The sequence below is a fragment of the Salmo salar genome, chromosome ssa18 (assembly GCF_905237065.1).
Source record: "Salmo salar chromosome ssa18, Ssal_v3.1, whole genome shotgun sequence".
Classification (NCBI taxonomy): Eukaryota; Metazoa; Chordata; class Actinopteri; order Salmoniformes; family Salmonidae; genus Salmo; species Salmo salar.
This window is the reverse complement of record NC_059459.1, coordinates 77,333,748-77,361,326: the sequence shown is the minus strand read 5'-3', so window position 1 is coordinate 77,361,326 and position 27,579 is coordinate 77,333,748. Positions and strand designations below refer to the sequence as shown.

The following is a 27,579-nucleotide window of genomic DNA, read 5'->3' as shown; positions in this document are numbered from 1 at the left end:
ACAGTGGCCTGGCTCCCCTGCTAGATAAGTGGGACCTACCTGTGGCTGTGTTCCCCTTCAACATGGTGATCCTGCTCTACCTGGCCTGTACTGGCTCCTCTAACCCCTACTTCCCTCACCACCCTGCCACACCACTAGGGGAGCTAGAGAGCAACGCTACCCAGCTCAGCCTCACTCAGGTAGGAGAGAGAGGAAGAGGGGAAGGAAGAGGGGTGGGCAACACGTGCTGAGAGATTAATCAACATGGCCAATATATCACGGCTAAGGGCTGTTCTTAAGCACGATGCAATGCGGAGTGCCTGTATACAGCCCTTAGCCGTAGTATTTTGGCCATATATCACAAACCTCTGAGGTGCCTTTTTGCTATTATAAACTGGTTTCCAACGTAATTAGAGCAGTAAAAATAAATGATTTGTCATACCCCTGGTGTGCGGTCTGATATACCACGACTGTCAGCCAATCAGCATTCAGGGCTCGAACCACCCAGTTTATGATAAACAACTAATTGACCGATGTCGGTTCAATCACTTGGATTTACATTTACATTTTTTTTTTATTTTTTCATTTAGTTCTGTTTTTTTTGTGAGCCCTACGCACCATTTCTCTAGAGAGAAATCAAATACTTCACGAGAGAAATCAACTCAAGAACTATGTGGGACGCTGGGCTGAAGGGAGTTGTAGTTTTAATTAAGAAAATATTCAATCTAGTTCAGCGCAGAAACGTGGTAATTCACTACAATGACCATAATCCATTGTGCCACTTACGCCTGCTTCATTAAATTAGATATACACAGATCGCATGAGAGAGGAATGTACACAACACAAGACGAGAGGGATAGCGATAGTTTGTGAAAGTATGCCTTATCTACTTTGAAGAACTAGTCAAATGATTTTGCCAGACAGCTCTGCAGCTAGCCTACTGTAGCTAAATAGGATGACTACAGACAGTACAGTATGGGGAGCACAGAGAGAACATTAGATGGTCTGGCAGGCTGGTTGGCTGCTACTACCTGAGCAGAGATGAGATGATGACTTTAAGGAATGACAAATAACAACTTGGCAAGGGTAGAGTCAACAGTTCCTATTCACTATATAGTGCAATACTTCTGACATAGGGATCTGGTCTAATGTAGTGCACTATAGGAAATAGGGTGCCATTTGTGACTTGGTCAACAGGTGCCTTCTGGGGACGTATCCCCTGTCAATAGTCTAAAGTGTTTTACTTTCCTTGTCTCTTCTCCTTCTTTCTTTCCTCGTCTCCTCTCCTTCTTTCTTTCCTCATCTCATCTCCTCTCCTTCTTTCTTTCCTTGTCTCCTCTCCTTCTTTCTTTCCTCGTCTCCTCTCCTTCTTTCTTTCCTCGTCTCCTCTCCTTCTTTCTTTCCTCATCTCCTCTCCTTCTTTCTTTCCTCATCTCCTCTCCTTCTTTCTTTCCTCGTCTCCTCCCTTTCTTTATTTCCTCGTCTCCTCTCGTTCTTTCTTTCCTCATCTCATCTTCATCTGCGTTGATCTGTAAAGACAGGCTAGGTGAAAGCATTATGGAAGAAGGACTTTCAGACAGTGAGGTCTTTCAAATCAGTTTAGAAAAGGTTACAGAGATGAACTAGACAGCTAATTCCATAATTTATAATGTGACAGCATTGGCAGCACCAATGAGGGTTAACAGGATTTGGGTCCTCTATCCAACTCTATGAGACTAGCCACAACATATCAAGCTTGTTAGAGAGTTCCTACGTTGCCAGTGCTTGCATTAGATCAAATATAAACTGGCCTAAGGATGTGTTCTTTCCATGTAAGAGTACTCTGAACAAATCCAAAACGTAGGCTTAAATAGAGATGATTTATTTACATCATGATGTCTATCCATGTAAGAGTAGTTTCACGACATCTCAAATGCCCCTCATCTTTTTCTGTTCTCTCTCTGTCTCTCTCTCGCTCCCGCTCTCAATTCAATTCATTTTCAATTTAAGGGCTTTATTGGCATGGGAAACATATGTTTACATTGCCAAAGCAAGTGAAGTAGATAATAAACAAATATGAAATAAACAATACAAATTAACAGTAAACTTTACACTCACAGAAGTTCCAAAAGTATAAAGACATTTCAAATGTCATATGTCCATATACAGTGTTGTAACGATGTGCAAATAGTGCAAATAGTTAAAAATAAATAAACATAAATATGGGTTACACTGCCTGTCTGCCTGCCTGCATCTCTCTCGCCCCTCTCTTGCCCCCTCTTTCTTTCTCTCACCCCACTTTCTTTCTCTCGCCCCCTCTTTTGTTCTCTTGCCAACTTCCCCTCCTTTGATCTCATCTCTCTTTTATTCAAATTCCAGTCCTCTCTCTTCCTCTCCGTCACCAACTAGGCTACATCTCCTCAGCTCTCTCTCTCTCTGTTTCTTTCCATCTCTCTCTCTCTCTCTCTCTCTCTCTCTCTCTCTCTCTCTCTCTCTCTCTCTGTGCTTATTCTTATTATAGACACACACACTCTCACACATGAAGAGAGAGAGAGAGAGAGGGAGAGAACCACAGGCACCTGGGAACCTGCTCTGCTCTGTCATTGATTTACATTGGGACAGAGATAGAGATAGACATAGAGAGAGAGAGACAGAGAGAAACAGAGACAAAGACAGACAGAGAGGGAGAGAGAGAGGGAGAGAGAGGGAGAGAGAGAGAGAGAGGGGGATGAGAGAGAGAGAGAGAGAGAGAGAGAGGAGAGAGAGAGGGAGAGAGAGAGAGGGGGATGAGAGAGAGAGAGAGGGAGAGACAGAGAGAGAGAGAGAGAGAGAGAGAGAGAGAGAGAGAGAGAGAGAGAGAGAGAGAGAGAGAGAGAAAACTGTGCCAGCCTGCAGCAGTGATATCATTATGATCTTGGAGGTAGAGAACTGTGCCAACCTGCAGCAGTGATATCATTATGATCTTGTAAGTAAAGATACATCCCAGCAACAGGCAGGTGCATTTATCACGTCGCCATGGAAACCACTCACATCTCGCTATTGGGTGTTTGTATGGGTGGTGGTGATGGGTGTGGAAATTCACTGGCATGTCCTTGGCACCAGCACTAGAACACAGAGGCTGCATTCCAAATGGAACCGTATTCCCTATATAGTGCACTACTTACAGTATGGGCCCTGGTCAAAAGCAGTGCACTTCATAGGGAATAGGGTGCCCTTTTGGGATACAGAAACATTATATGTGTGTGCATCTGTTTTTAAGAGTGTGTGTGTGTTTATGTGTGCGTGTGTAATTCAATGTAGCTCCTGCAGGGGGTGCCGTTGGGTGTGGGTCAAATCTATGCATGTGAGGACCTGGGCCCCTCTGTGTTGATCCTGGGAGCGACGCTGCTCTACTCACCTCTACTGGGTTCACACGCCCTACTGGGCTCTGGGGCCGGCACACTCGCAGGTGAGTAGGATCATGTAGCTGTCTGTCTCCATGCTGTTCATACAGAGACAGGAGGTTTGATAAAGAGGGATAAAAGAAACAGTTAAAACCAACTGTCATGCTGGCACACTGTGGAGTAGACTCTCTCTCTCTATCTCTCTCTCTTATGATTAACAAGCCCCTCAGAGGGAGGGACAGAGAGAGAGAAAGAGAGAGAGAGAGGCAACTGGACCTTTTTTGGAACACCATTATTTTTGTCTTACTGAGATTTACTGTCAGGGCCCAGGTCTGTGTAGAAGATCTAGGTGCTGCTGTAGGCCCTCCTTGGTTGGGGACAGAAGCACCAGATCATCAGCAAACAGTAGACAATTGACTTCAGATTCTAGTAGGGTGAGGCCGGGTGCTGCAGACTGTTCTAGTGCCCTCGCCAATTTTGTTGGTATATATGTTGAAGAGGGTGGGACTTAAGCTGCATCCCTGTCTCACCCCACGGCCTTGTGGAGAAAAAAAATGTGTATTTCGCCAATTTTAACCCCACAGTGGTTGTTTGTGTACATGGATTTTATAATGTTGTATGTTTTTTCCCCCAACACCGCTTTCCATCAATTTGTATAGCAGACCCTCATGCCAAATTGAGTCAAAAGCTTTTTTGTACTCAACAAAGCATGAGAAGACTTTGCCTTTGTTTTGTTTATTTATTTTTTGTCAGTTAGGATGTGCAGGGTGAATATGTGGTCTATTGTATGGTAATGTATTAATATTATTTATTTATTTTTGTTGAGAGGGGGGTAGTTCAGCTTTAATATTGCAGACAGATTGTAGTTTCCATCAATGTAATTTTCTGCATCATTTCCAATCCCCCATATATAACATAACAAAATCTGGAAAAGGTCAATGGGTCTGAATACTTTCCGAAGGCACTTTTTGTCTCATCACAATATCTCAGATCTACAGACAGTTCCTTGGACGTGGTATAATTGCTGCTCTGACATGAACTGTCAACTATGGGACCTTTATACAGACAGATGTGATTCTTTCTGAATAAACAATGGAATTGGCCACCGGTGGACTCCAATCAAGTTGTAGCAATATCTCAAGGATGATCAAAGGAAATTGGAATGTCAGAGCAAAGTGGTGTGAATACGTATAAAAATTAGATATTTCTGTATTTCATTTTCAATAAATTAACACAAATAAATAAAAACATGTTTTCACTTTGTCATCATGGGGTATTGTGTGTAGATGGGTGAGGAAAAAGTATATATTTAATCCATTCTGAATTCAGGGTGCAACATAACAAAATGTGAGTCAAGGGATATGAATAGTTTCTGAAGTCACTGTAGCCCCCCAAAAACATTGATCCGGCCCATCTAGCAGAAACCGCTCAGTTCTGCCTCCAGGGCAAGACTTATGACAATTAACATCAACCTGCGTCTGGTCACTGAATCAGTCTCTTCATCTGCCACCTACAGTGGCTTGCGAAAGTATTCACCCCCCTTGGCATTTTTCCTATTTTGTTGCCTTACAACCTGGAATTAAAATAGATTTTTGGGGGTTTTGTATCATTTGATTTACACAACATGCCTACCGCTTTGAAGATGCTAAATATTTTTTATTGTGAAACAAACAAGAAATAAGACAAAAAAACTGAAAACTTGAGCGTACATAACTATTCACACCCACAAAGTCAATACTTTGTAGAGCCACCTTTTGCAGCAATTACAGCTGCAAGTCTCTTGGGGTATATCTCTATAAGCTTGGCATATCTAGCCACTGGGAGTTTTGCCCATTCTTCAAGGCAAAACTGCTCCAGCTCCTTCAAGTTGAATGGGTTCCGCTGGTGTACAGCAATCTTTAAGTCATACCACAGATTCTCAATTGGATTGAGGTCTGAGCTTTGACTAGGCCATTCCAAGGCATTTAGATGTTTCCCCTTAAACCAATCAAGTATTGCTTTAGCAGTACGCTTAGGGTCATTGTCCTGCTGGAAGGTGAACCTCCGTCCCAGTCTCAAATCTCTGGAAGACTGAAACAGGTTTCTCTCAAGAATTTCCTGTATTAAGCTCCATTGATCATTCCTTCTATTTTGACCAGTCTCCCAGTCTATGCCGATGAAAAACATCCCCACTGCATAATGCTGCCACCACCATGCTTTACTGTGGGGATGGTGGTCTCTGGGTGATGAGAGGTGTTGGGTTTGCGCCAGACATAGCGTTTTCCTTTTGAGCCAAAAAGCTAAATTTTAGTCTCATCTGACCAGAGTACCTTCTCCCATATGTTTGGGGAGTCTCCCACATGCCTTTTGGCGAACACCAAACATGTTTGCAAATCTTTTTCTGTAGGCAATGGCTTTTTTTCTGTCCACTCCTCCGTAAAGCCCAGATCTGTGGACTGCACAGCTTAAAGTGGTCCTATGGACAGATACTCCAATCTCCGCTGTGGAGCTTTGCAGCTCCTTCAGGGTTATCTTTGGTCTCTTTGTTGCCTCTCTGATTAATGCCCTCCTTGCCTGGTCCCTGAGTTTTGGTGGGCGGCCCTCTCTTGGCAGGTTTGTTGTGGTGCCATATTCTTTCCATTTTTTAATAATGGATTTAATGATGCTCCGTGGGATGTTCAAAGTAACAGATATTTTTTTATAACCCAACCCTGATCGGTTCTTCTCCACAATTTTGTCCCTGACATGTTTGGACTGTTCCTTGGTCTTCATGGTGCCGCTTGCTTGGTATTGCCCCTTGCTTTGTGGTGTTGCAGACTCTGGGGCCTTTCAGAACAAGTGTATATATATACTGAGATCATGTGACAGATCATGTGACACTGAAATTGCACACAGCTGGACTTTATTGAACTAATTATGTGACTTCTGAAGGTAATTGGTTGCACCAGATCTTATTTAGGGGCTTCATAGCAAAGGGGGTGAGTACATATGCACGCTCCACTTTTCTGTATTTTTGTCTGTCTGTATGTCTGGTTGCTTTGTTAGTTATAAATAAGTCTGGATGATAGTATTTATTTGTCTGGGAGCTCTGTTGGTCTGTGTGTGTGTGTGTGTGTGTGTGTGTGTGTGTGTGTGTGTGTGTGTGTGTGTGTGTGTGTGTGTGTGTGTGTGTGTGTGTGTGTGTGTGTGTGTGTGTGTGTGTGTGTGTGTGTCGGGAAACGCCATTGGATATCCGTAACCTACATCGATTATTTTTCCTACACTCAATCTCTGAGGTTTCCATAGTTACGACCCTGAATATACGCGTGTCTGTCTGCACAACTCTCTGTGTGTGTGTGTGCTCATACTTATACATTCGTGTGTGCGTGTGTAGTCTATTTTTTATCTTTCAGTGATAATGTCACGGCTGTTTGAATGATCGGACCAATGCGCAGCATGGTTGTGGTTCCACATATTTATTAAACGTGAAACTGAATGCAATACACTTAAATACTTGAAAATACAAAAACAACAAACCATGACGCAGAGAGGAAAACACACTACTCAAAAGATAATCACCCACAAAAACAGGTGGGACAAACATCAACTTAAATAGGACCTCCAGTTAGAGACAACGACAACCTCTAATTGGAGGTCATGCCAAACAAAAACCAACATAGAAATACAAAACTAGAAACTGAACATAGAAATAGAAAAACAGACAAACACCCCCTGTCACGCCCTGACCTACTCTACCATAGAAAATAACAACTTACTATGGTCTGGACGTGACAGATAAGTTATCTCCATTTCACACCCTATCTCTCTACAACGCATTTTTAAAGTATTCAGACCCCTTCACTTTTTCCACATTTTGTTACGTTTCAGCCTTATTCTAAAATGGATTCATTCATTTTTTTCCTCATCAATCTACACACAATATCCCATAATGGCATCACAATACCCCATAACAACATCACAATACTCCATAATGACATCACAATACCCCTTAATGACAAACCGAAAAGAGGTTTTAAGATGTAATTTTTTTTATATAAACAAATAACAAAAATACCTTATTTACATAAGTATTCACCCCCTTGGCTCTGAGACTCCAAATTGAGCTCAGGTGCATCCTGTTTCCATTGATCATCCTTGAGATGTTTCTAACTTGATTGGAGTCCACCTGTGGTAAATTCAATTGATTGGACATGATTTGGAAAGGCACACACCTGTCTATATGAGGTCCCAAAGTTGACAGTGCATGTCAGAGCAAAAACCAAGCCATGAGTTCGAAGGAATTGTCCGTAGAGCCAGGATTGTGTCGAGGAATTGTCCATAGAGACAGGATTGTGTCGAGGCACAGATCTGGGGAAGGGTACCAAAACAATTCTGAAGCATTAAAGATCCCCAAGAACACAGTGGCCTCCATCATTCTTAAATGGAAGAAGTGTGGGACCACCAAGACTCTTCCTAGAGCTGGCCACCCAGCCAAACTGAGCAATCGGGGGGAGAAGGGCCTTGGTCAGGGAGGTGACCAACAACCCAATGGTGACTCTGACAGAACTCTAGAGTTCCTCTGTGGAGATAAGAGAACCTGCCAGAAGGACAACCATCTCTGCGGCACTCCACCAATCAGACCTTTATGGTAGAGTGGCCAGACAGAAGCCACTCCTCAATAAAAGACACATGACAGCCCGCTTGGAGTTTGCCAATAGGCACCTAAAAACTCTCAGACCATGAGAAACAAGATTCTCTGGTCTGATGAAACCAAGATGGAACTCTTTGGCCTGAATGCTAAGCGTCACGTCTGGAAGAAACCTGGCACCATCTCTACGGTGAAGCATGGTGGTGGCAGCATCATGCAATGGGGATGTTTTTCAGCGGCAGGGACTGGGAGACTAGTCAGGACCAAGGCAACGATGAATGGAGCAAATTACAAAGAGATCCTTGATGGAAACCTGCTCCAGAGTGCTCAGGACCTCAGTCTGGGGGTGAAGGTTCACCTTCCAACAGAACAATGACACTAAGCACACAGCTAAGACAACGCAGGAGTGGGTTCAGGACAAGAGTCTGTAATACCTACATGTTTCAAGCAGATCACCATAGTCTATGTGCCCAAGAAAGTGAAGGTAACCTGCCTAAATGGTAGCTATGAAGTGCTTTGAAAGGCTGGTCATGGCTCACATCAACACCATCATCCCAGAAACCTTAGACCCACTCCAACTCACATACTGCCCCAACAAATCCACAAATGACACAATCTCAATTGCACTCCACACTGCTCTTTCCCACCTGGACAAAAGGAACAGCTATGTGAGAATACTGTTCATTGACTACAGCTCAGCGTTCAACACCATAATGCCCATAAAGCTTATCACTTAGCTAAGGACCCTGGGACTAAACACTTCCCTCTACAACTGGATCCTGGACTTCCTGACAGGCCGCCTCCAGGTGGTAAGGGTAGACAACAACACATCTGCCACGCTGATCCTCAACACAGGGGCCCCTCAGGGGTATGTGCTTAGTCCCCTCCTCACCCATTCCAACACCATCATTAAGTTTGATGACGACACAACTGTGGTAGGCCTGATCACCGACAACGATGAGACAGCCTATCGGGAGGTCAGAGACCTGGCAATGTAGCACCAGGACAACAACCTCTCCCTCAACGTGAGCAAGACAAAGGAGATGATCGTGGACTATAGGAAAAGGTGGGCCGAACAGGCCCCCATTAACATCGACGGTGCTGTAGTGGAGCGGGTTGAGAGTTTCAAGTTCCTTGGTGTCCACATCACCAACAAACTATCATGGCCCAAACACACCAAGACAGTCGTGAAGAGGGCACGACAACACCTATTCCCCTTCAGGATACTGAAAAGATTTGGCATGGGTCCCCAGATCCTCAAAAAGTTCTACAGCTGCACCATTGAGAGCATCTTGACCGGTTGCATCACCGCCTGGTATGGCAATTGCTCAGCAATCGACCGTAAGGCGCTACAGAGAGTAGTGCGTACAACCCAGTACATCACTGGGGCCAAGCTTCCTGCCATCCAGGACCTCTATACCAGGCGGTGTCAGAGGAAGGCCCAGAAAATTGTCAAAGACTTCAGTCACCCAAGTCATAGACTGTTCTCTCTGCTACCGCACGGCAAGCAGTACCGGAGAGCCAAGTCTAGGTCCAAGAGGTCCAAGAGGCTCCTCAACAGGTTCTACCCCCAAGCCATAAGACTGCTGAACAGCTAATCAAATGGCCACCCGGACTATTGACATTGACACCCCCCCCCCTCTGTTTATTATCTGTGCATAGTCACTTTACCCCACCTACATTTCCAAATGACCTCGACTACTAACCTGTACCACATTACTGTTATTTTATTGTGTTCATTTTTGTTGTATTTTTTACTTTAGTTTATTAAGTAAATATTTTCGTGACTCTATTTCTTCAACTGCATTGTTGGTTAAGGGCTTGTAAAAGTAAGCATAACACCTGTTCTATTCAGCATTTCACTGTAAGGTCTACACCTGTTCTATTCAGCATTTCACTGTAAGGTCTACCTACACCTGTTGTATTCGGTGCACGTGACAAATAACATTTGATATGATTTAATTTGATTTACTGAGATGGGAGAACCTGCCAGAAGGACAACAGTCTCTACAACACTTCATCTATCTGGGCTTTATGGGAGAGTGGACAGATGGAAGCCACTCCTGAGAGAAAGACTTTACAAAAAGGCACCTGAAAGACCCTGAGAGCATAAGGCCAAAGACTCTGTGGTCAGATGAGACAAACATGTAACCCTTTGACCTATTGCAGTGTGGTGGGTTAGTTATTGACATCCATTCAAATATACTACTGCTAAGGAGATGGCTAACATAGAGAAAGAAAGATGGAGGGAGGGGGAATGAAAGAGAGAGGGAGAGATAGATAGATATGAAAGGGGGGAGGGGGAAAGGGAGTGAGAGGTAGAGACAGTACAAAAGGAAGACAAGAAAATGGAGAGGAAGAAATTAAGAGAGGGATGGTGAATGAAAGAGAGAGGGAGAGTTAGCTGGGAAAGGGGGGAGGGGGAAAGGGAGTGAGAGGAAGAAAGAGAGGGAGGGATAATCTTCCAGCAAGCATGAGTATCTATCTCCCCCTCCTGGACATGTCTGGTACTGCACATTCACTCGTTTTAACTCTCTCAGAGCCTGAGTGACTCATATCTGACAGAATAATACTGTGTGTGTCTACAGGTCTGTCAGTGTCAGTGCGTCACAGGGCCCTGTACTCCGGGCTGTCAGGGTTTAATGGAGCTCTGGGTTGTATGGCCGTGGGAGGACTGTTCTTTACGTTCACCTGGAGGACACACCTCTTCTCTATCGCCAGCGGTGAGACATTCTTCTCCTCTTCTTTCCCCCACACCATCCATCTCTCCTCTCCTCATCCCTCTCTCCTCTCCACACCCCTCTCTCCTCTCCTCACCCCTCTCTCCTCTCCTCATCCCTCTCTCCTCTCCTCATCCACTCTCTCCTCTCCATCATTCTCTCCTCTCCTCACCCCTCTCTCCTCTCCTCATCCCTCTCTCCTCTCCTCATCCATCTATCTCTCCTCTCCATCCATCTCTCCTCTCCTCATCCCTCTCTCCTCTCCACACCCCTCTCTCCTCTCCTCACCCCTCTCTCCTCTCCACATCCCTCTCTCCTCTCCTCATCCATCTATCTCTCCTCTCCATCCATCTCTCCTCTCCTCATCCCTCTCTCCTCTCCACACCCCTCTCTCCTCTCCTCACCCCTCTCTCCTCTCCTCATCCCTCTCTCCTCTCCTCATCCATCTATCTCTCCTCTCCATCATCCCTCTCTCCTCTCCTCATCCCTCTCTCCTCATCCATCCCTCTCTCCTATCCCTCTCTCCTCTCCATCCCTCTCTCCTCTCCTCATCCATCCCTCTCTCTATCCATCCATCTCTCCTCTCCTCATCCCTCTCTCCTCTCCACACCCCTCTCTCCTCTCCTCACCCCTCTCTCCTCTCCTCATCCCTCTCTCCTCTCCTCATCCCTCTCTCCTCTCCTCATCCCTCTCTCCTCTCCTCACCCCTCTCTCCTCTCCTCATCCCTCTCTCCCTCTCCTCATCCCTCTCTCCTCTCCTCTCCATTCCTAACTCTCTCCTCTCCATCATTCTCTCCTCTCCTCATCCCTCTCTCCTCATCCATCCCTCTCTCCATCCCTCTCTCCTCTCCATCCCCCTCTCCTCTCCTCATCCATCCCTCTCTCTCCATCCCTCTCTCTTCTCCATCCCTCTCTCTTCTCCATCCCTCTCTCTTCTCCTCCCCTTTCTCCATCCCTCTCTCCTCTCCATCCCTCTCTCTTCTCCATCCCTCTCTCCTCTCCTCCTCTCTCTCCATCCCTCTCTCTTCTCCATCCCTCTCTCCATCCCTCTCTCCTCTCCATCCCCCCTCTCCATCCCTCTCTCTCTCCTCACCATCCCTCTCTCCTCTCCTCATCCCACTCTCCTCTCCTCATCCCTCTCTCCTCTCCTCTCCTCATCCCTCTCTCCTCTCCATCCCTCTCCCCTCTCCTTTCCTCATCCCTCTCTCCTCTCCATCCCTCTCTCCTCTCCATCCCCCGCTCTCCATCCCTCTCTCCTCTCCATCCCTCTCTCTCTCCTCACCATCCCTCTCTCCTCTCCTCATCCCACTCTCCTCTCCTCATCCCTCTCTCCTCTCCTCTCCTCATCCCTCTCTCCTCTCCATCCCTCTCCCCTCTCCTTTCCTCATCCCTCTCTCCTTTCCTCATCCCTCTCTCCTCTCCTCACCTGACCCCTCTCTCCTCTCCAACCCTCTCTCCTCTCCTCTCCTCATCCCTCTCTCCTCTCCAACCCTCTCTCCTCTCCATCCCCCTCTCTCCTCTCCATTCCTCTCTCTCTCTTCTCCATACCCCTCTCTCCTCTCCTCTCCATCCGCCTCTCTCCTCTCCTCATCCCATACTCCTCTCCTCATCCCTCTCTCCTCTCCATCACTTGCCCCTCTCCTTTCCTCATCCCTTTCTCCTTTCCTCATCCCTCTCTCCTCTCCTCACCCCTCTCTCCTCTCCTCACCCCTCTCTCCTCTCCTCATCTCTCTCTCCTCTCCTCTCTCTCCATCCCTCTCCTCTCCTTCCTTTTCTCCTCTCCATCCCCTCTCTCCTCTCCAACCCTCTCTCCTCTCCTATCCCTCTCTCCTCTCCATCCCCCTCTCTCCTCTCCATCCCCTCTCTCCTCTCCAACCCTCTCTCCTCTCCAACCCTCTCTCCTCTCAACCATCTCTCCTCTCCTCTCCATCCCTCTCTCTCCTCTCCTCTCCATCCCTCTCTCCTCTCCATCCCCCTCCCCCTCTCCATCCCCTCTCTCCTCTCCATCCACCCCTCTCTCCTCTCCATCCCTCTCTCCTCTCCTATCCCCCTCTCTCCTCTCCATCCCTCTCTCCTCTCCATCCCTCTCTCCTCTCCATCCCCCTCTCTCCTCTCCATCCCCCTCTCTCCTCTCCAACCCTCTCTCCTCTCCAACCCTCTCTCCTCTCAACCATCTCTCCTCTCCTCTCCATCCCTCTCTCTCCTCTCCTCTCCATCCCTCTCTCCTCTCCATCCCCCTCCCACCTCTCCATCCCCCTCTCTCCTCTCCATCCACCCCTCTCTCCTCTCCATCCCTCTCTCCTCTCCATCCCCCTCTCTCCTCTCCATCCCTCTCTCTCTTCTCCATACCCCTCTCTCCTCTCCTCTCCATCCGCCTCTCTCCTCTCCTCATCCCTCTCTCCTCTCCTCATCCCTCTCTCCTCTCCATCACTCGCCCCTCTCCTTTCCTCATCCCTTTCTCCTTTCCTCATCCCTCTCTCCTCTCCTCACCCCTCTCTCCTCTCCTCACCCCTCTCTCCTCTCCTCATCTCTCTCTCTCCCTCCCTCTCTCTCCATCCCTCTCCTCTCCTTCCCTTTCTCCTCTCCATCCCCCTCTCTCCTCTCCATCCCTCTCTCCTCTCCAACCCTCTCTCCTCTCCAACCCTCTCTCTCCTCTCCATCCCCCTCTCTCCTCTCCTCTCCAGCCCTCTCTCCTCTCCATCCCCCTCTCTCCTCTCCATCCCTCTCTCCTCTCCATCCCTCTCTCCTCTCCATCCCCCTCTCTCCTCTCCAACCCCTCTCTCCTCTCCATCCCTCTCTCCTCTCCATCCTCTCTCTCCTCTCCAACCCTCTCTCTCCTCTCCATCCCCCTCTCTCCTCTGCATCCCCCTTTCTCCTCTCCATCCCTCTCTCCTCTCCATCCCCCTCTCTCCTCTCCAACCCTCTCTCCTCTCCATCCCCGTCTCCTCTCCATCCCCCTCCCTCCTCTCCAACCCTCTCTCCTCTCCATCCCTCTCTCCTCTCCAACCCTCTCTCTCCTCTCCATCCCTCTCTCCTCTCCATCCCTCTCTCCTCTCCAACCCTCTCTCCTCTCCATCCCTCTCTCCTCTCCAACCCTCTCTCCTCTCCATCCCTCTCTCCTCTCCAACCCTCTCTCCTCTCCATCCCTCTCTCCTCTCCAACCCTCTCTCCTCTCCATCCCTCTCTCCTCTCCATCCCTCTCTCCTCTCCAACCCTCTCTCCTCTCCATCCCTCTCTCCTCTCCATCCCCTCTCTCCTCTCCAACCCCTCTCTCCTCTCCATCCCTCACTCCTCTCCATCCCCTCTCTCCTCTCCAACCCTCTCTCCTCTCCATCCCCCTCTCTCCTCTGCATCCCCCTTTCTCCTCTCCATCCCTCTCTCCTCTCCATCCCTCTCTCCTCTCCAACCCTCTCTCCTCTCCATCCCTCTCTCCTCTCCATCCCTCTCTCCTCTCCAACCCTCTCTCCTCTCCATCCCTCTCTCCTCTCCAACCCTCTCTCCTCTCCAACCCTCTCTCCTCTCCATCCCTCTCTCCTCTCCAACCCTCTCTCCTCTCCATCCCTCTCTCCTCTCCATCCCTCTCTCCTCTCCATCCCTCTCTCCTCGCCATCCCTCTCTCCTCTCCAACCCTCTCTCCTCTCCATCCCTCTCTCCTCTCCATCCCCTCTCTCCTCTCCAACCCCTCTCTCCTCTCCATCCCTCTCTCCTCTCCAACCCTCTCTCCTCTCCATCCCTCTCTCCTCTCCAACCCCCTCTCTCCTCTCCATCCCCTCTCCTCTCCAACCCTCTTTCCTCTCCATCCCCCTCTCTCCTCTCCATCCCTCTCTCCTCTCCATCCCCTCTCTCCTCTCAACCCCTCTCTCCTCTCCATCCCTCTCTCCTCTCCAACCCTCTCTCCTCTCCATCCCTCTCTCCTCTCCATCCCTCTCTCCTCTCCATCCCTCTCTCCTCTCCAACCCTCTCTCCTCTCCATCCCTCTCTCCTCTCCATCCCTCTCTCCTCTCCATCCCTCTCTCCTCTCCAACCCTCTCTCCTCTCCATCCCTCTCTCCTCTCCAACCCTCTCTCCTCTCCATCCCTCTCTCCTCTCCATCCCTCTCTCCTCTCCAACCCTCTCTCCTCTCCATCCCTCTCTCCTCTCCAACCCTCTCTCCTCTCCATCCCTCTCTCCTCTCCATCCCTCTCTCCTCTCCAACCCCTCTCTCCTCTCCATCCCCCTCTCTCCTCTCCATCCCTCTCTCCTCTCCAACCCTCTCTCCTCTCCATCCCCTCTCTCCTCTCCAACCCTCTCTCCTCTCCATCCCTCTCTCCTCTCCATCCCTCTCTCTCCTCTCCATCCCTCTCTCCTCTCCAACCCTCTCTCCTCTCCATCCCTCTCACCTCTCCATCCCCTCTCTCCTCTCCATCCCTCTCTCCTCTCCATCCCTCTCTCCTCTCCATCCCTCTCTCCTCTCCAACCCTCTCTCCTCTCCATTCCCTCTCTCCTCTCCATCCCTCTCTCCTCTCCATCCCGCTCTCCTCTCCATCCCCTCTCTCCTCTCCATCCCCTCCCTCCTCTCCATCCCCCTCTCTCCTCTCCAACCCTCTCTCCTCTCCATCCCTCTCTCCTCTCCATCCCCCTCTCTCCTCTCCATCCCTCTCTCCTCTCCATCCCTCTCTCCTCTCCAACCCTCTCTCCTCTCCATCCCTCTCTCCTCTCCATCCCTCTCTCCTCTCCATCCCTCTCTCCTCTCCAACCCCTCTCTCCTCTCCATCCCTCTCTCCTCTCCATCCCTCTCTCCTCTCCATCCCTCTCTCCTCTCCATCCCTCTCTCCTCTCCAACCCTCTCTCCTCTCCATTCCCCTCCCTCCTCTCCATCCCTCCCTCCTCTCCATCCCTCTCTCCTCTCCATCCCTCTCTCCTCTCCATCCCCTCTCTCCTCTCCATCCCTCTCTCCTCTCCATCCCCCTCTCTCCTCTCCAACCCTCTCTCCTCTCCATCCCTCTCTCCTCTCCAACCCTCTCTCTCCTCTCCATCCCTCTCTCCTCTCCATCCCCTCTCTCCTCTCCATCCCCTCTCTCCTCTCCATCCCCCTCTCTCCTCTCCATCCCCTCTCTCCTCTCCATCCCTCTCTCTCCTCTCCATCCCTCTCTCCTCTCCATCCCTCTCTCCTCTCCATCCCCCTCTCTCCTCTCCATCCCCCTCTCTCCTCTCCATCCCTCTCTCCTCTCCATCCCTCTCTCCTCTCCAACCCTCTCTCCTCTCCATCCCTCTCTCCTCTCCATCCCTCTCTCCTCTCCATCCCTCTCTCCTCTCCATCCCTCTCTCCTCTCCATCCCTCTCTCCTCTCCAACCCTCTCTCCTCTCCATCCCTCTCTCCTCTCCATCCCTCTCTCCTCTCCATCCCTCTCTCCACTCCAACCCTCTCTCCTCTCCATCCCCTCTCTCCTCTCCATCCCCCTCTCCTCTCCATCCCTCTCTCCTCTCCATCCCTCTCTCCTCTCCATCCCTCTCTCCTCTCCATCCCCCTCTCTCCTCTCCATCCCTCTCTCCTCTCCATCCCCCTCTCTCCTCTCCATCCCTCTCTCCTCTCCATCCCTCTCTCCTCTCCATCCCTCTCTCTCCTCTCCATCCCCTCTCTCCTCTCCATCCCTCTCTCCTCTCCATCCCTCTCTCCTCTCCATCCCCCTCTCTCCTCTCCATCCCTCTCTCCTCTCCATCCCTCTCTCCCTCTCCATCCCTCTCTCCTCTCCATCCCCCTCTCTCCTCTCCATCCCCTCTCTCCTCTCCATCCCTCTCTCTCCTCTCCATCCCTCTCTCCTCTCCATCCCTCTCTCCTCTCCATCCCCCTCTCTCCTCTCCATCCCTCTCTCCTCTCCATCCCTCTCTCTCCTCTCCAACCCCTCTCTCCTCTCCATCCCTCTCTCCTCTCCATCCCCTCTCTCCTCTCCATCCCTCTCTCCTCTCCAACCCCCTCTCTCCTCTCCATCCCCCTCTCTCCTCTCCATCCCTCTCTCCTCTCCATCCCTCTCTCCTCTCCATCCCTCTCTCCTCTCTATCCCTCTCTCCTCTCCATCCCTCTCTCTCCTCTCCATCCCTCTCTCCTCTCCATCCCTCTCTCCTCTCCATCCCCTCTCTCCTCTCCATCCCTCTCTCCTCTCCATCCCCCTCTCTCCTCTCCATCCCTCTCTCCTCTCCATCCCTTCTCCTCTCCATCCCTCTCTCCTCTCCATCCCTCTCTCCTCTCCAACCCCTCTCTCCTCTCCATCCCCCTCTCTCTCTCCATCCCCTCTCTCCTCTCCATCCCTCTCTCCTCTCCATCCCTCTCTCCTCTCCATCCCTCTCTCCTCTCCATCCCCCTCTCTCCTCTCCATCCCTCTCTCCTCTCCATCCCCCTCTCTCCTCTCCATCCCTCTCTCCTCTCCATCCCTCTCTCCTCTCCATCCCTCTCTCCTCTCCATCCCTCTCTCCTCTCCATCCCCCTCTCTCCTCTCCATCCCTCTCTCCTCTCCATCCCTCTCTCCTCTCCATCCCCCTCTCTCCTCTCCAACCCTCTCTCCTCTCCATCCCCCTCTCTCCTCTCCATCCCTCTCTCCTCTCCATCCCTCTCTCCTCTCCATCCCCTCTCTCCTCTCCATCCCTCTCTCCTCTCCATCCCCCTCTCTCCTCTCCATCCCCCTCTCTCCTCTCCATCCCTCTCTCCTCTCCATCCCCCTCTCTCCTCTCCATCCCTCTCTCCTCTCCATCCCCCTCTCTCCTCTCCATCCCTCTCTCCTCTCCATCCCTCTCTCCTCTCCAACCCTCTCTCCTCTCCATCCCCCTCTCTCCTCTCCAACCCTCTCTCCTCTCCAACCCCCTCTCTCCTCTCCATCCCCCTCTCTCCTCTCCATCCCTCTCCTCTCCATCCCCCTCTCTCCTCTCCATCCCTCTCTCCTCTCCATCCCCCTCTCTCCTCTCCATCCCTCTCTCCTCTCCAACCCTCTCTCCTCTCCAACCCTCTCTCCTCTCCATCCCTCTTCAGGGAATGCATCTGATCCTGTAAATGGGTAATCAGGAAGTCATTGTGTAACTTGATTTAATTTCATTGTTTTTGCAGAGGTCCAACACACACACACACACACACACACACACACACACACACACACACACACACACACACACACACACACACACACACACACACACACACACACACACACACACACACACACACACAGTGAATGTAGTGGTGAGAAGATTGTTCCTGATAAGGGTTGTACCTCATTATTAAAGAGATAATCTACTCACATGACGTAAATCACAGCCTCCAGAAGCTGAGTTTGAGTCCTCAATGGCACACTATTCCTTATACAGAGTACTGTGTAGGGAATAAGGCACACAGCACTAAGTTTGTCCAGGGCCCATAGGGCACTATGTAGGGAATAAGGTATACAGCACTATGTAGGGAATAAGGTGTACAGCACTATGTAGGGAATAAGGTATACAGCACTATGTAGGGAATAAGGTATACAGCACTATGTAGGGAATAAGGTATACAGCACTATGTAGGGAATAAGGTATACAGCACTATGTAGGGAATAAGGTATACAGCACTATGTAGGGAATAAGGTATACAGCACTATGTAGGGAATAAGGTATACAGCACTATGTAGGGAATACGGTATACAGCACTATGTAGGGAATAAGGTATACAGCACTATGTAGGGAATAAGGTATACAGCACTATGTAGGGAATAAGGTATACAGCACTATGTAGGGAATAAGGTATACAGCACTATGTAGGGAATAAGGTATACAGCACTATGTAGGGAATAAGGTATACAGCACTATGTAGGGAATAAGGTATACAGCACTATGTAGGGAATAAGGTATACAGCACTATGTAGGGAATAAGGTATACAGCACTATGTAGGGAATAAGGTATACAGCACTATGTAGGGAATAAGGTATACAGCACTATGTAGGGAATACGGTATACAGCACTATGTAGGGAATAAGGTATACAGCACTATGTAGGGAATAAGGTATACAGCACTATGTAGGGAATAAGGTATACAGCACTATGTAGGGAATACGGTATACAGCACTATGTAGGGAATAAGGTATACAGCACTATGTAGGGAATAAGGTATACAGCACTATGTAGGGAATACGGTATACAGCACTATGTAGGGAATAAGGTATACAGCACTATGTAGGGAATAAGGTATACAGCACTATGTAGGGAATAAGGTATACAGCACTATGTAGGGAATAAGGTATACAGCACTATGTAGGGAATAAGGTATACAGCACTATGTAGGGAATAAGGTATACAGCACTATGTAGGGAATAAGGTATACAGCACTATGTAGGGAATACGGTATACAGCACTATGTAGGGAATAAGGTATACAGCACTATGTAGGGAATAAGGTATACAGCACTATGTAGGGAATACGGTATACAGCACTATGTAGGGAATAAGGTATACAGCACTATGTAGGGAATAAGGTATACAGCACTATGTAGGGAATACGGTATACAGCACTATGTAGGGAATAAGGTATACAGCACTATGTAGGGAATAAGGTATACAGCACTATGTAGGGAATAAGGTATACAGCACTATGTAGGGAATAAGGTATACAGCACTATGTAGGGAATAAGGTATACAGCACTATGTAGGGAATAAGGTATACAGCACTATGTAGGGAATAAGGTATACAGCACTATGTAGGGAATAAGGTATACAGCACTATGTAGGGAATACGGTATACAGCACTATGTAGGGAATAAGGTATACAGCACTATGTAGGGAATAAGGTATACAGCATTATGTAGGGAATAAGGTATACAGCACTATGTAGGGAATAAGGTATACAGCTCTATGTAGGGAATACGGTATACAGCACTATGTAGGGAATAAGGTATACAGCACTATGTAGGGAATAAGGTATACAGCACTATGTAGGGAATAAGGTATACAGCCATCATCAACATCAAAGGACAGCAGTGTCTGCTCTGCTGTTCATGTCAGAAAACAAATGTGTGTGTGTGTGTGTGTGTGTGTGTGTGTGTGTGTGTGTGTGTGTGTGTGTGTGTGTGTGTGTGTGTGTGTGTGTAGAATGGTAGATTAACTATCTTCTCTGCCCTACAGCTTTTCTTTCTGCGTATGCTGATATCGCTCTGAGCAATTTACTTGGAACGGTGAGTCATCAAACATACACACTATAACTCCTAAAGCACTTTTTTCCTCTTAAGAGTATATGATTCCTACTTCCTACATTTTTCCTCACTCTCCCCCTTCCTTTCTCTCTCTCTCTCTCTCTCTCTCTCTCTCTCCCCCTCTTTCCTCAACCCCTCTTCTATTCTTTCTTTCCTTCCCTCCTCTCCCTACACCACTCATCTCTCTCTCCTACTCCCCCCCGCCCCCCAGGTGGGCCTCCCAGCATGCAGTTGGGCAGCGACTCTGACCACCACTCTGATGCTGCTGCTGACAGGGCGGAGCCTTTCTGCATACCGCATCCCTACTGGTCGAGTCATGGCTCCGGAACAGAACATCCGCTGTCATAGCCAATGGGCTGCCAGAGAGACCACAGACAGCACTGACGTGTAGACACACACACAACTGGCTTAACCCATAAAATGTCGATATCAATATTGTCCACATGATGACGCTCTGAGTCAGGCAGGTGTAAGCAAGTTTCCGCTCGGTAGCCTACAGATCTATGATCAGCTTCCCCTCCCCTGATCCTAACCTTAACCATTAGTATGAACAATTATGCAAAACTGACCTTGGATCAGCATCTAGGAGGAACTTCACCCTACACTGAAGAGGCCTCAGTAACAGTTGCCTTAACCTGCCTGGATAAATACTGAACCACAGGGACAAGCACATACTTTGGGAGAAAGGAGGAGATGTACATAGCCTTTCTTGCTTCACTGGGCCTATAAAGGGACCGATTGAAGTCAATGTCTTTGACTCAGTGTTGTAGGCTACAATAGGCTACATGCTGATTAAAAGTCACTTTCTGTGTCTCTGTCTGTCATTTTGCCTGTGTAGGCCCTACTACTAAGCTTTTCCAATAAACAATGTTTCCACTTTCACTGCTTGTTTTTCGTCCAGAAAAATGTGAACCTTGAAACACGGACGCCTGGCCTGCATATGAAAACATTTCTCCAGGTGTTGCAAAGATCAGGGCCTGGTTTCAAGTGTAATCGACTACATCGGTGGTCGAGGAGGAGTTGCTATCAGGGGTTAACTTCCTTGCTCAAGGGCAGAAGAGCACATTTTTCCACCTTTGTCAGCTCAGGGATTCTAACCAACAACCTTTCGGTTACTCTTACAGTTTTTGACAGTTGCGTCCACATGATTTCTGAGACTATGGCTTCTTTTCTCGAGACTCTACACACAAAACCCCCAAAACACACAACATGCAAAACGTCACACATCTCTTGCAAAACCAAACACTTCATTCAAAACTATTTTAACTCTCCTCAAAATGGTGTTTTTGCATCAACTCCACACACCATCAAATGTTTAGCTCTTATTCACGCCAATTACACACGGATGTGATAAATGTAAAACACTATCTTGTGTCTTTTGCATGTTCAGTGTGGAGTCCACGTCAGTTTGTCATAGCACTCACACGTACATGTATGTGCACAAATATATACAGTATGTATACATATTCAGTATATATTTACACTATAAACAGAAATACAAGGGGGAAAAAATATTCTCAAAACATTGTATTTTCATCCAGATTTCAGGATAAACAGTAACAGACAAAACAAATACAGTAGAAGATAAACAAATAGGCTTGTTACTATAAAGACAATGAGGGTGCATCCTGTCTCCTATTTGGGTCTGGCCACAGCACCTCATCAACATCACAAGCGATGTTCTCTCTGGCTAAACAGCGGGGGAAGTAGCGTCTGGAGTGGCCTATCCAGCCGTGGCATGCCCCCTCCTCACCACAGGCCTCCTCCTCGTCTTCGTCCCCCTCTTCCTCTCACTCCTTTTCCTCTAACTCTCCAAAATTGGCCTCCATTGTTGTCCAAACCAAGAAAGCCAACCTGAAGCCTATTTATAGTGCTCAAGCTCTGATTTCTAAGTGAAGAAATTAGCTATAAGTGTTTTCACACGTCAGCACTGGGTGTAGGTAATCGGTAAATGAGTGTGGCATTTTGAATGGCAGGTTTTTTTCCAAACGAAACACAAGATCTGTTACTTTTGAATGATGCATCTAATGTAGAGAACAGTGTTTAATAAGAAATGTGTTTTACAATTGCAAACTGAGTGTAAAGCAGATAATGTGCTTGTAGTTTTGCAGACTTGGTCTGAAGATGAGGTACATGAGTTGATGGTTTCACTGAGTGTTCCTCAAGTACCACTTTTAATGTGGAAGAGATTGTAGAAAACAGTAACCTCTAGGCTACTGTCAGTGCAGGAAGTAAAATGAAATTCCAATTCTATAATTAAAAAAATATATATATTTAATTTCAATGACATCGAAACAAAGCAAAGATTAGCTATTTCTTTCCAAAGTTTCCATTTTTTTTATAAAAAATTAAAAAAATATGGGATGGGGTCAATTCGAATTGAATACATCATGCATTTCTATCTGAACGTTGGCCAACATTGTGTCCTGCTGAACGTGGTGCTGATTTCCAACAGCCCATTCATTCACAGCCGATACAGATACTGTACCTACCAGCATTTTGTCTGGTGGTACATGTGAGTCTTCATTCACAGCCGATACAGATACTGTACCTACCAGCGTTTTGTCTGGTGGTACATGTGAGTCTTCATTCACAGCCGATACAGATACTGTACCTACCAGCGTTTTGTCTGGTGGTACATGTGAGTCTTCATTCACAGCCGATACAGATACTGTACCTACCAGCGTTTTGTCTGGTGGTACATGTGAGTCGTCATCCCTTCGTATGGTGTCCCATATAAAAACGGTTCCCTGACATGTTTGAAGTACCTGCAGGAAGGGTACCACATCTCCCCCATGTCTTTTGGTCAGAGGACTCCTCCAGCTGTAGAAAAACAACGTAGAGTTGACAGCACAGCGCTGATTACATCAATGGCTGTTATGGGAATTCCAGGACAGACAAGGGATAGTATTTTGACCCATGACCAGATCAAATGTGACCAACCTGAAGTGGGACTGGTGCCTGGCCACATTCTGCCTCAGCCTTCTGCTCCTGATATGGTCGGGGGTTCCCACCACACTACTGAACAACAAATCCATCAGGTTATGTAAGTCTGTCTTGCAGGAAATCACGCACAGAACGAGCAGTATGTCTGCTGGCATTGTCATGCTGGAGGGTCATGTCAGGATGAGCCTGCAGGAAGGGTACCACATGAGGGAGGAGGATGTCTTCCCTGTAATGCACAGCGTTGAGATTGCCTGCAATGACAACAAGCTCAGTCCGATGATGCTGTGACACACCGCCCCAGACCATGACGGACCCTCCACCTCCAAATCGATCCCGCTCAGGAGTACAGGCCTCGGTGTAACGCTCATTCCTTAGATGATAAACGCGAATCCGACCATCACCCCTGGTGAGACAAAACCGCTACTCATCAGTGAAGAGCACTTTTTGCCAGTCCTGTCTGGTCCAGCGACGGTGGGTTTGTGCCCATAGGTGACGTTGTTGCCGGTGATGTCTGGTGAGGACCTGCCTTACAACAGGCCTAGAAGCCCTCAGTCCAGCCTCTCTCAGCCTATTGCGGACAGTCTGAGCACTGATGGAAGGATTGTGCGTTCCTGGTGTAACTCGGGCAGTTGTTGTTGCCATCCTGTACCTGTCCTACGGGTGTGATGTTCGGATGTACCGATCCTGTGCAGGTGTTGTTACACGTGGTCTGCCACTGCGAGTACGATCAGCTGTCCGTCCTGTCTCCCTGTAGCGCTGTCTTAGGTGTCTCACAGTACGGACATTGCAATTTATTGCCCTGGCCACATCTATTCCTCATACGTCCTTGCAGCATGCCTAAGGCACGTTCACGCAGATGAGCATGGACCCTGGGCATCTTTCTTTTGATATTTTTCAGTCAGTAGAAAGGCCTCTTTAGTGTCCTACGTTTTCATAACTGTGACCTTAATTGCCTACCGTCTGTAAGCTGTTAGTGTCTTAATGACGCCCCACAGGTGCATGTTCATTAATTGTTTATGGTTCATTGAACAAGCATGGGAAACAGTGTTTAAACCCTTTACAATGAAGATCTGTGGTGATTTGGATTTTTAACTAATTATGTTTGAAAGACAGGGTCCTGAAAAGGGACCTTTCTTTTTTTGCTGAGTTTGTGAGTGTGTGATATGGGAGATAGAGGTATGTTTATTTCGACATTACAAAGACAGTTTTATAAACAATGGCACCACTGCCATGTTGCACTGAGCCTTGCTGTTGGAAAACCACATCAGCCTCGCGCTTTCGGCTGTCATAGATGCGCCTCCCCGACTTTCGTTTTGAACTGAAATAAGGCCAGTATTAAGCCGTGTAAAGCTTATGCGGAAAGTGATTTTTAGAGGAAGTATGCCAATCATTCACTTCTTTGGTTGAGTTCAAACGACGTTGCTGTGGAATAGTGTTGACATTTGACACGCCAAATAGACGCACGATGATAACCAAGGGTAAGTGCGATTCAATTAGCTTATTTCAACATTTCTGTTTAGCACCATGATACAACGATATAGCATTACTTGTTTCGTCCTACTTGTAATGTTGCTAAAAGAGAATGTATGAATGATGTTTCCACTAGATAGCACAGTCAAAGTCAAAGTAAGCTACATCCTACAAATGAATGAACTTTGTTTTTGCTTTTAGTTTAAGGTTAGGCATAAGGTAAGCAGTGTGGTTAGGTTTAAAAATCACATTTTAAACAAAGAGACATTTAGAAATAGGTGCGGTTTATGACTATTATGCTGTGACGACCGATTTGCTGAAGAAACGTTGCACTTCCGCGAAAGTAAGGACCTCTCTCTTCTTTCCGTTTGGAGTATCGAAACGCTGCGTTGTTGAGCGATATTGTCGCGCGCTAGTAGTGTCTTCGATGCCACCATTATATTACAACTACTGTTGTTTCCAAAACAACCACTTTACATCAACATGTGACCGAACACCTTGATTCGGTCTTAGCAACACTTTTTATAGATTTTTTTTTACATTGGATAAAAGCAGAGACACAGAGCTACAAAATGGTATATCATACACTGCATTTTTATTTTTATTTTTTAATTTTTTTTGGAACAATGGGAAAGTAATTCTGCTTCGAAAGTTGATAAACTTGTAACCTCAACCTTTGAGAAAATGGCTTTTGAATTATTTGGTACCTACTGCAGAGCTCTCTTGTCTACACCCATTCAGCATTGTTCCCTCTTAAACCAGTCCTACCTATCCATTTAAGTATTCACATGTGAGGTAATGTGCTAAACATTGAGTAGTGTAGTAAAGATTAAGACTAAAAGTAGTAGCCTACAATATGGAAAAATTCCAGGTGAATAGAAAGTATCAAAATAAAATATAGAGTATGTGCAAGAACAATATCAGTGATGGATGAGGTAGTTATATGCATACAATCAGGGGTAAAATGTCTAAGCAGCAGGATTTAATAAAAATTGTAGCAGCAACATATGGTGTGCGTGTTCGGAGAGAGTCATTTGAATAGAGGCGATGCAGATACTGCTGATGGCTGGTCCTTCTGAACCACGCATGAACAAGAATCTATATTCGGAGAGACTGTTTCCGTCCTGCCCTTGACTTTGGTGCAGGGCATGTGATGTCCAATAGCCTCTGTCGCAAAACTCTCTGATCTTCTCAAACATACGTTTGTCTAGCTGTGTCCAGTCCAGGTGAGGCTTGTACATGGCAGACCATCTATGGGAGGAAGGATGTCAGTGTTGCGCAGCAGCTGAAACCTGGTCCCGACTGAGTCCCAACGCTCCTTGGCGACAACACAAGGCTCCAAAGCATCGAAGCTGTAAAACAGGAAATAGCAAAAAAAATAGAAGATATTAAAACCTTGCACAACATCAATTCACCTCCCAAGTTTTTAGATAAGAAGAATAACCTCATACAATGCAATGAAAATGATTTTCACCTGAAGTGCTGGTACTGCTTGAACTGTGGCAGCGGCCTGAAGTACAGAGTCAGGTGTTGTTGCCAGCCATAGCGTTCCACCAGCACCGTACCATCCTCCAGTCCACCATCTGTGGGATGTTGAACCTTGTCACAGTGCTGTTCTTCACAACACCAGCAGTCTCAGACAGTGTTCACTCTGGTCTTTCTGAAGCACTGCTTGAGGCCAAAGCACCGGTCGGGGGGAAAACTTTGGCCTGTGATCAGGAAGTGAAGGACCAGACTGTGGTGGAGCGTGTACATGGTCCTCCAGGCACAATACCAGAGCACAAACCTGTTCTTGTTTTGGCCACCGCAGTTATCACTATTCAGGTCCATACGTGTTTCCCCAACTCCGTAGTTGGTGAAGAAATGCATGTAGTTGATGACTGCACTGCTGCCTTTGCTGGATGACATGCCTTCATCTATCAAGGAGTTGACTTGTAGTATTCCTTCACAGCAGACACCAAACAAGACACACTTGTGAGGAGATAAAAAGTAGATTGGACCTGGCTGCATAGAGTAACAAGGATAGTAGATGGACCTGGCTGCATAGAGTAACAAGGATAGTAGATGGACCTGGCTGCATAGAGTAACAAGGATAGTAGATGGACCTGGCTGCATAGAGTCAGAAGGATAGTAGATGGACCTGGCTGCATAGAGTCAGAAGGATAGTAGATGGACCTGGCTGCATAGGGTCAGAAGGATAGTAGATGGACCTGGCTGCATAGGGTCAGAAGGATAGTAGATGGACCTGGCTGCATAGAGTAACAAGGATAGTAGATGGACCTGGCTGCATAGAGTCAGAAGGATAGTAGATGGACCTGGCTGCATAGGGTCAGAAGGATAGTAGATGGACCTGGCTGCATAGGGTCAGAAGGATAGCAGATGGACCTGGCTACATAGAGTAACAAGGATAGTAGATGGACCTGGCTGCATAGAGTCAGAAGGATAGTAGATGGACCTGGCTGCATAGAGTCAGAAGGATAGTAGATGGACCTGGCTGCATAGAGTAACAAGGATAGTAGATGGACCTGGCTGCATAGAGTCAGAAGGATAGTAGATGGACCTGGCTGCATAGAGTCAGAAGGATAGTAGATGGACCTGGCTGCATAGAGTAACAAGGATAGTAGATGGACCTGGCTGCATAGGGTCAGAAGGATAGTAGATGGACCTGGCTACATAGGGTCAGAAGGATAGTAGATGGACCTGGCTGCATAGGGTCAGAAGGATAGATGGACCTGGCTGCATAGAGTAACAAGGATAGTAGATGGACCTGGCTGCATAGGGTCAGAAGGATAGTAGATGGACCTGGCTGCATAGGGTCAGAAGGATAGTAGATGGACCTGGCTGCATAGGGTCAGAAGGATAGTAGATGGACCTGGCTGCATAGGGTCAGAAGGATAGTAGATGGACCTGGCTGCATAGAGTCAGAAGTATGGTGCACCTGCAAACAACAAAAGAACATTAAGATAAAGTGAATTGTCTCACCCTTGTCAGTCTGTCTTTAACAGCGCTGTGAAAGGCATTTTCCTGCCTCCCATATATATGTGTTTGTTGAGTGTATATCTATCTATGTCCTTAATCAGTATAAAGGAGGACATGTTGCTTACTTGTTGAGCAAAATCAAAGCTGTAATGCATCCTGATGTCTTTGCTTGCTGGTTCAGTAGAGCCTTCAGGGACAACTACAGGTCTTGACAGGTCGTCCTGCAGTCAGCGACCATCTTCTGGTAGACAGACCGCTCACTCTGAACAAGTAGTAGATGCTACTCTTGTTTCTTCAGCTCGGCTGACTTAACAGTTTCTGGCAGACTGGCA

At 47.7% G+C, this 27,579-nt stretch overlaps 1 protein-coding gene across 4 annotated transcripts in view; it reads left to right on the top strand.

The window, feature by feature from the left end:
- si:dkey-183c6.7 (Urea transporter, erythrocyte) overlaps positions 1 to 20,734 on the top strand; it is a 25,199-nt gene extending 4,465 nt beyond the window's left edge. For 2 of the 4 annotated variants that reach the window (XM_045700434.1, XM_045700436.1), the window contains exons 4-8: positions 1 to 179; positions 3,259 to 3,406; positions 10,536 to 10,670; positions 19,785 to 19,834; positions 20,064 to 20,734. The exon at positions 1 to 179 is cut by the window's left edge and continues 11 nt beyond it. In XM_045700434.1, coding sequence (XP_045556390.1) covers positions 1 to 179; positions 3,259 to 3,406; positions 10,536 to 10,670; positions 19,785 to 19,834; positions 20,064 to 20,243 — 692 coding nt within the window. In that variant the 3' untranslated portion in view covers positions 20,244 to 20,734. 4 annotated transcript variants of the gene reach the window in all.
- Positions 20,735 to 27,579: the final 6,845 nt, after the last annotated feature.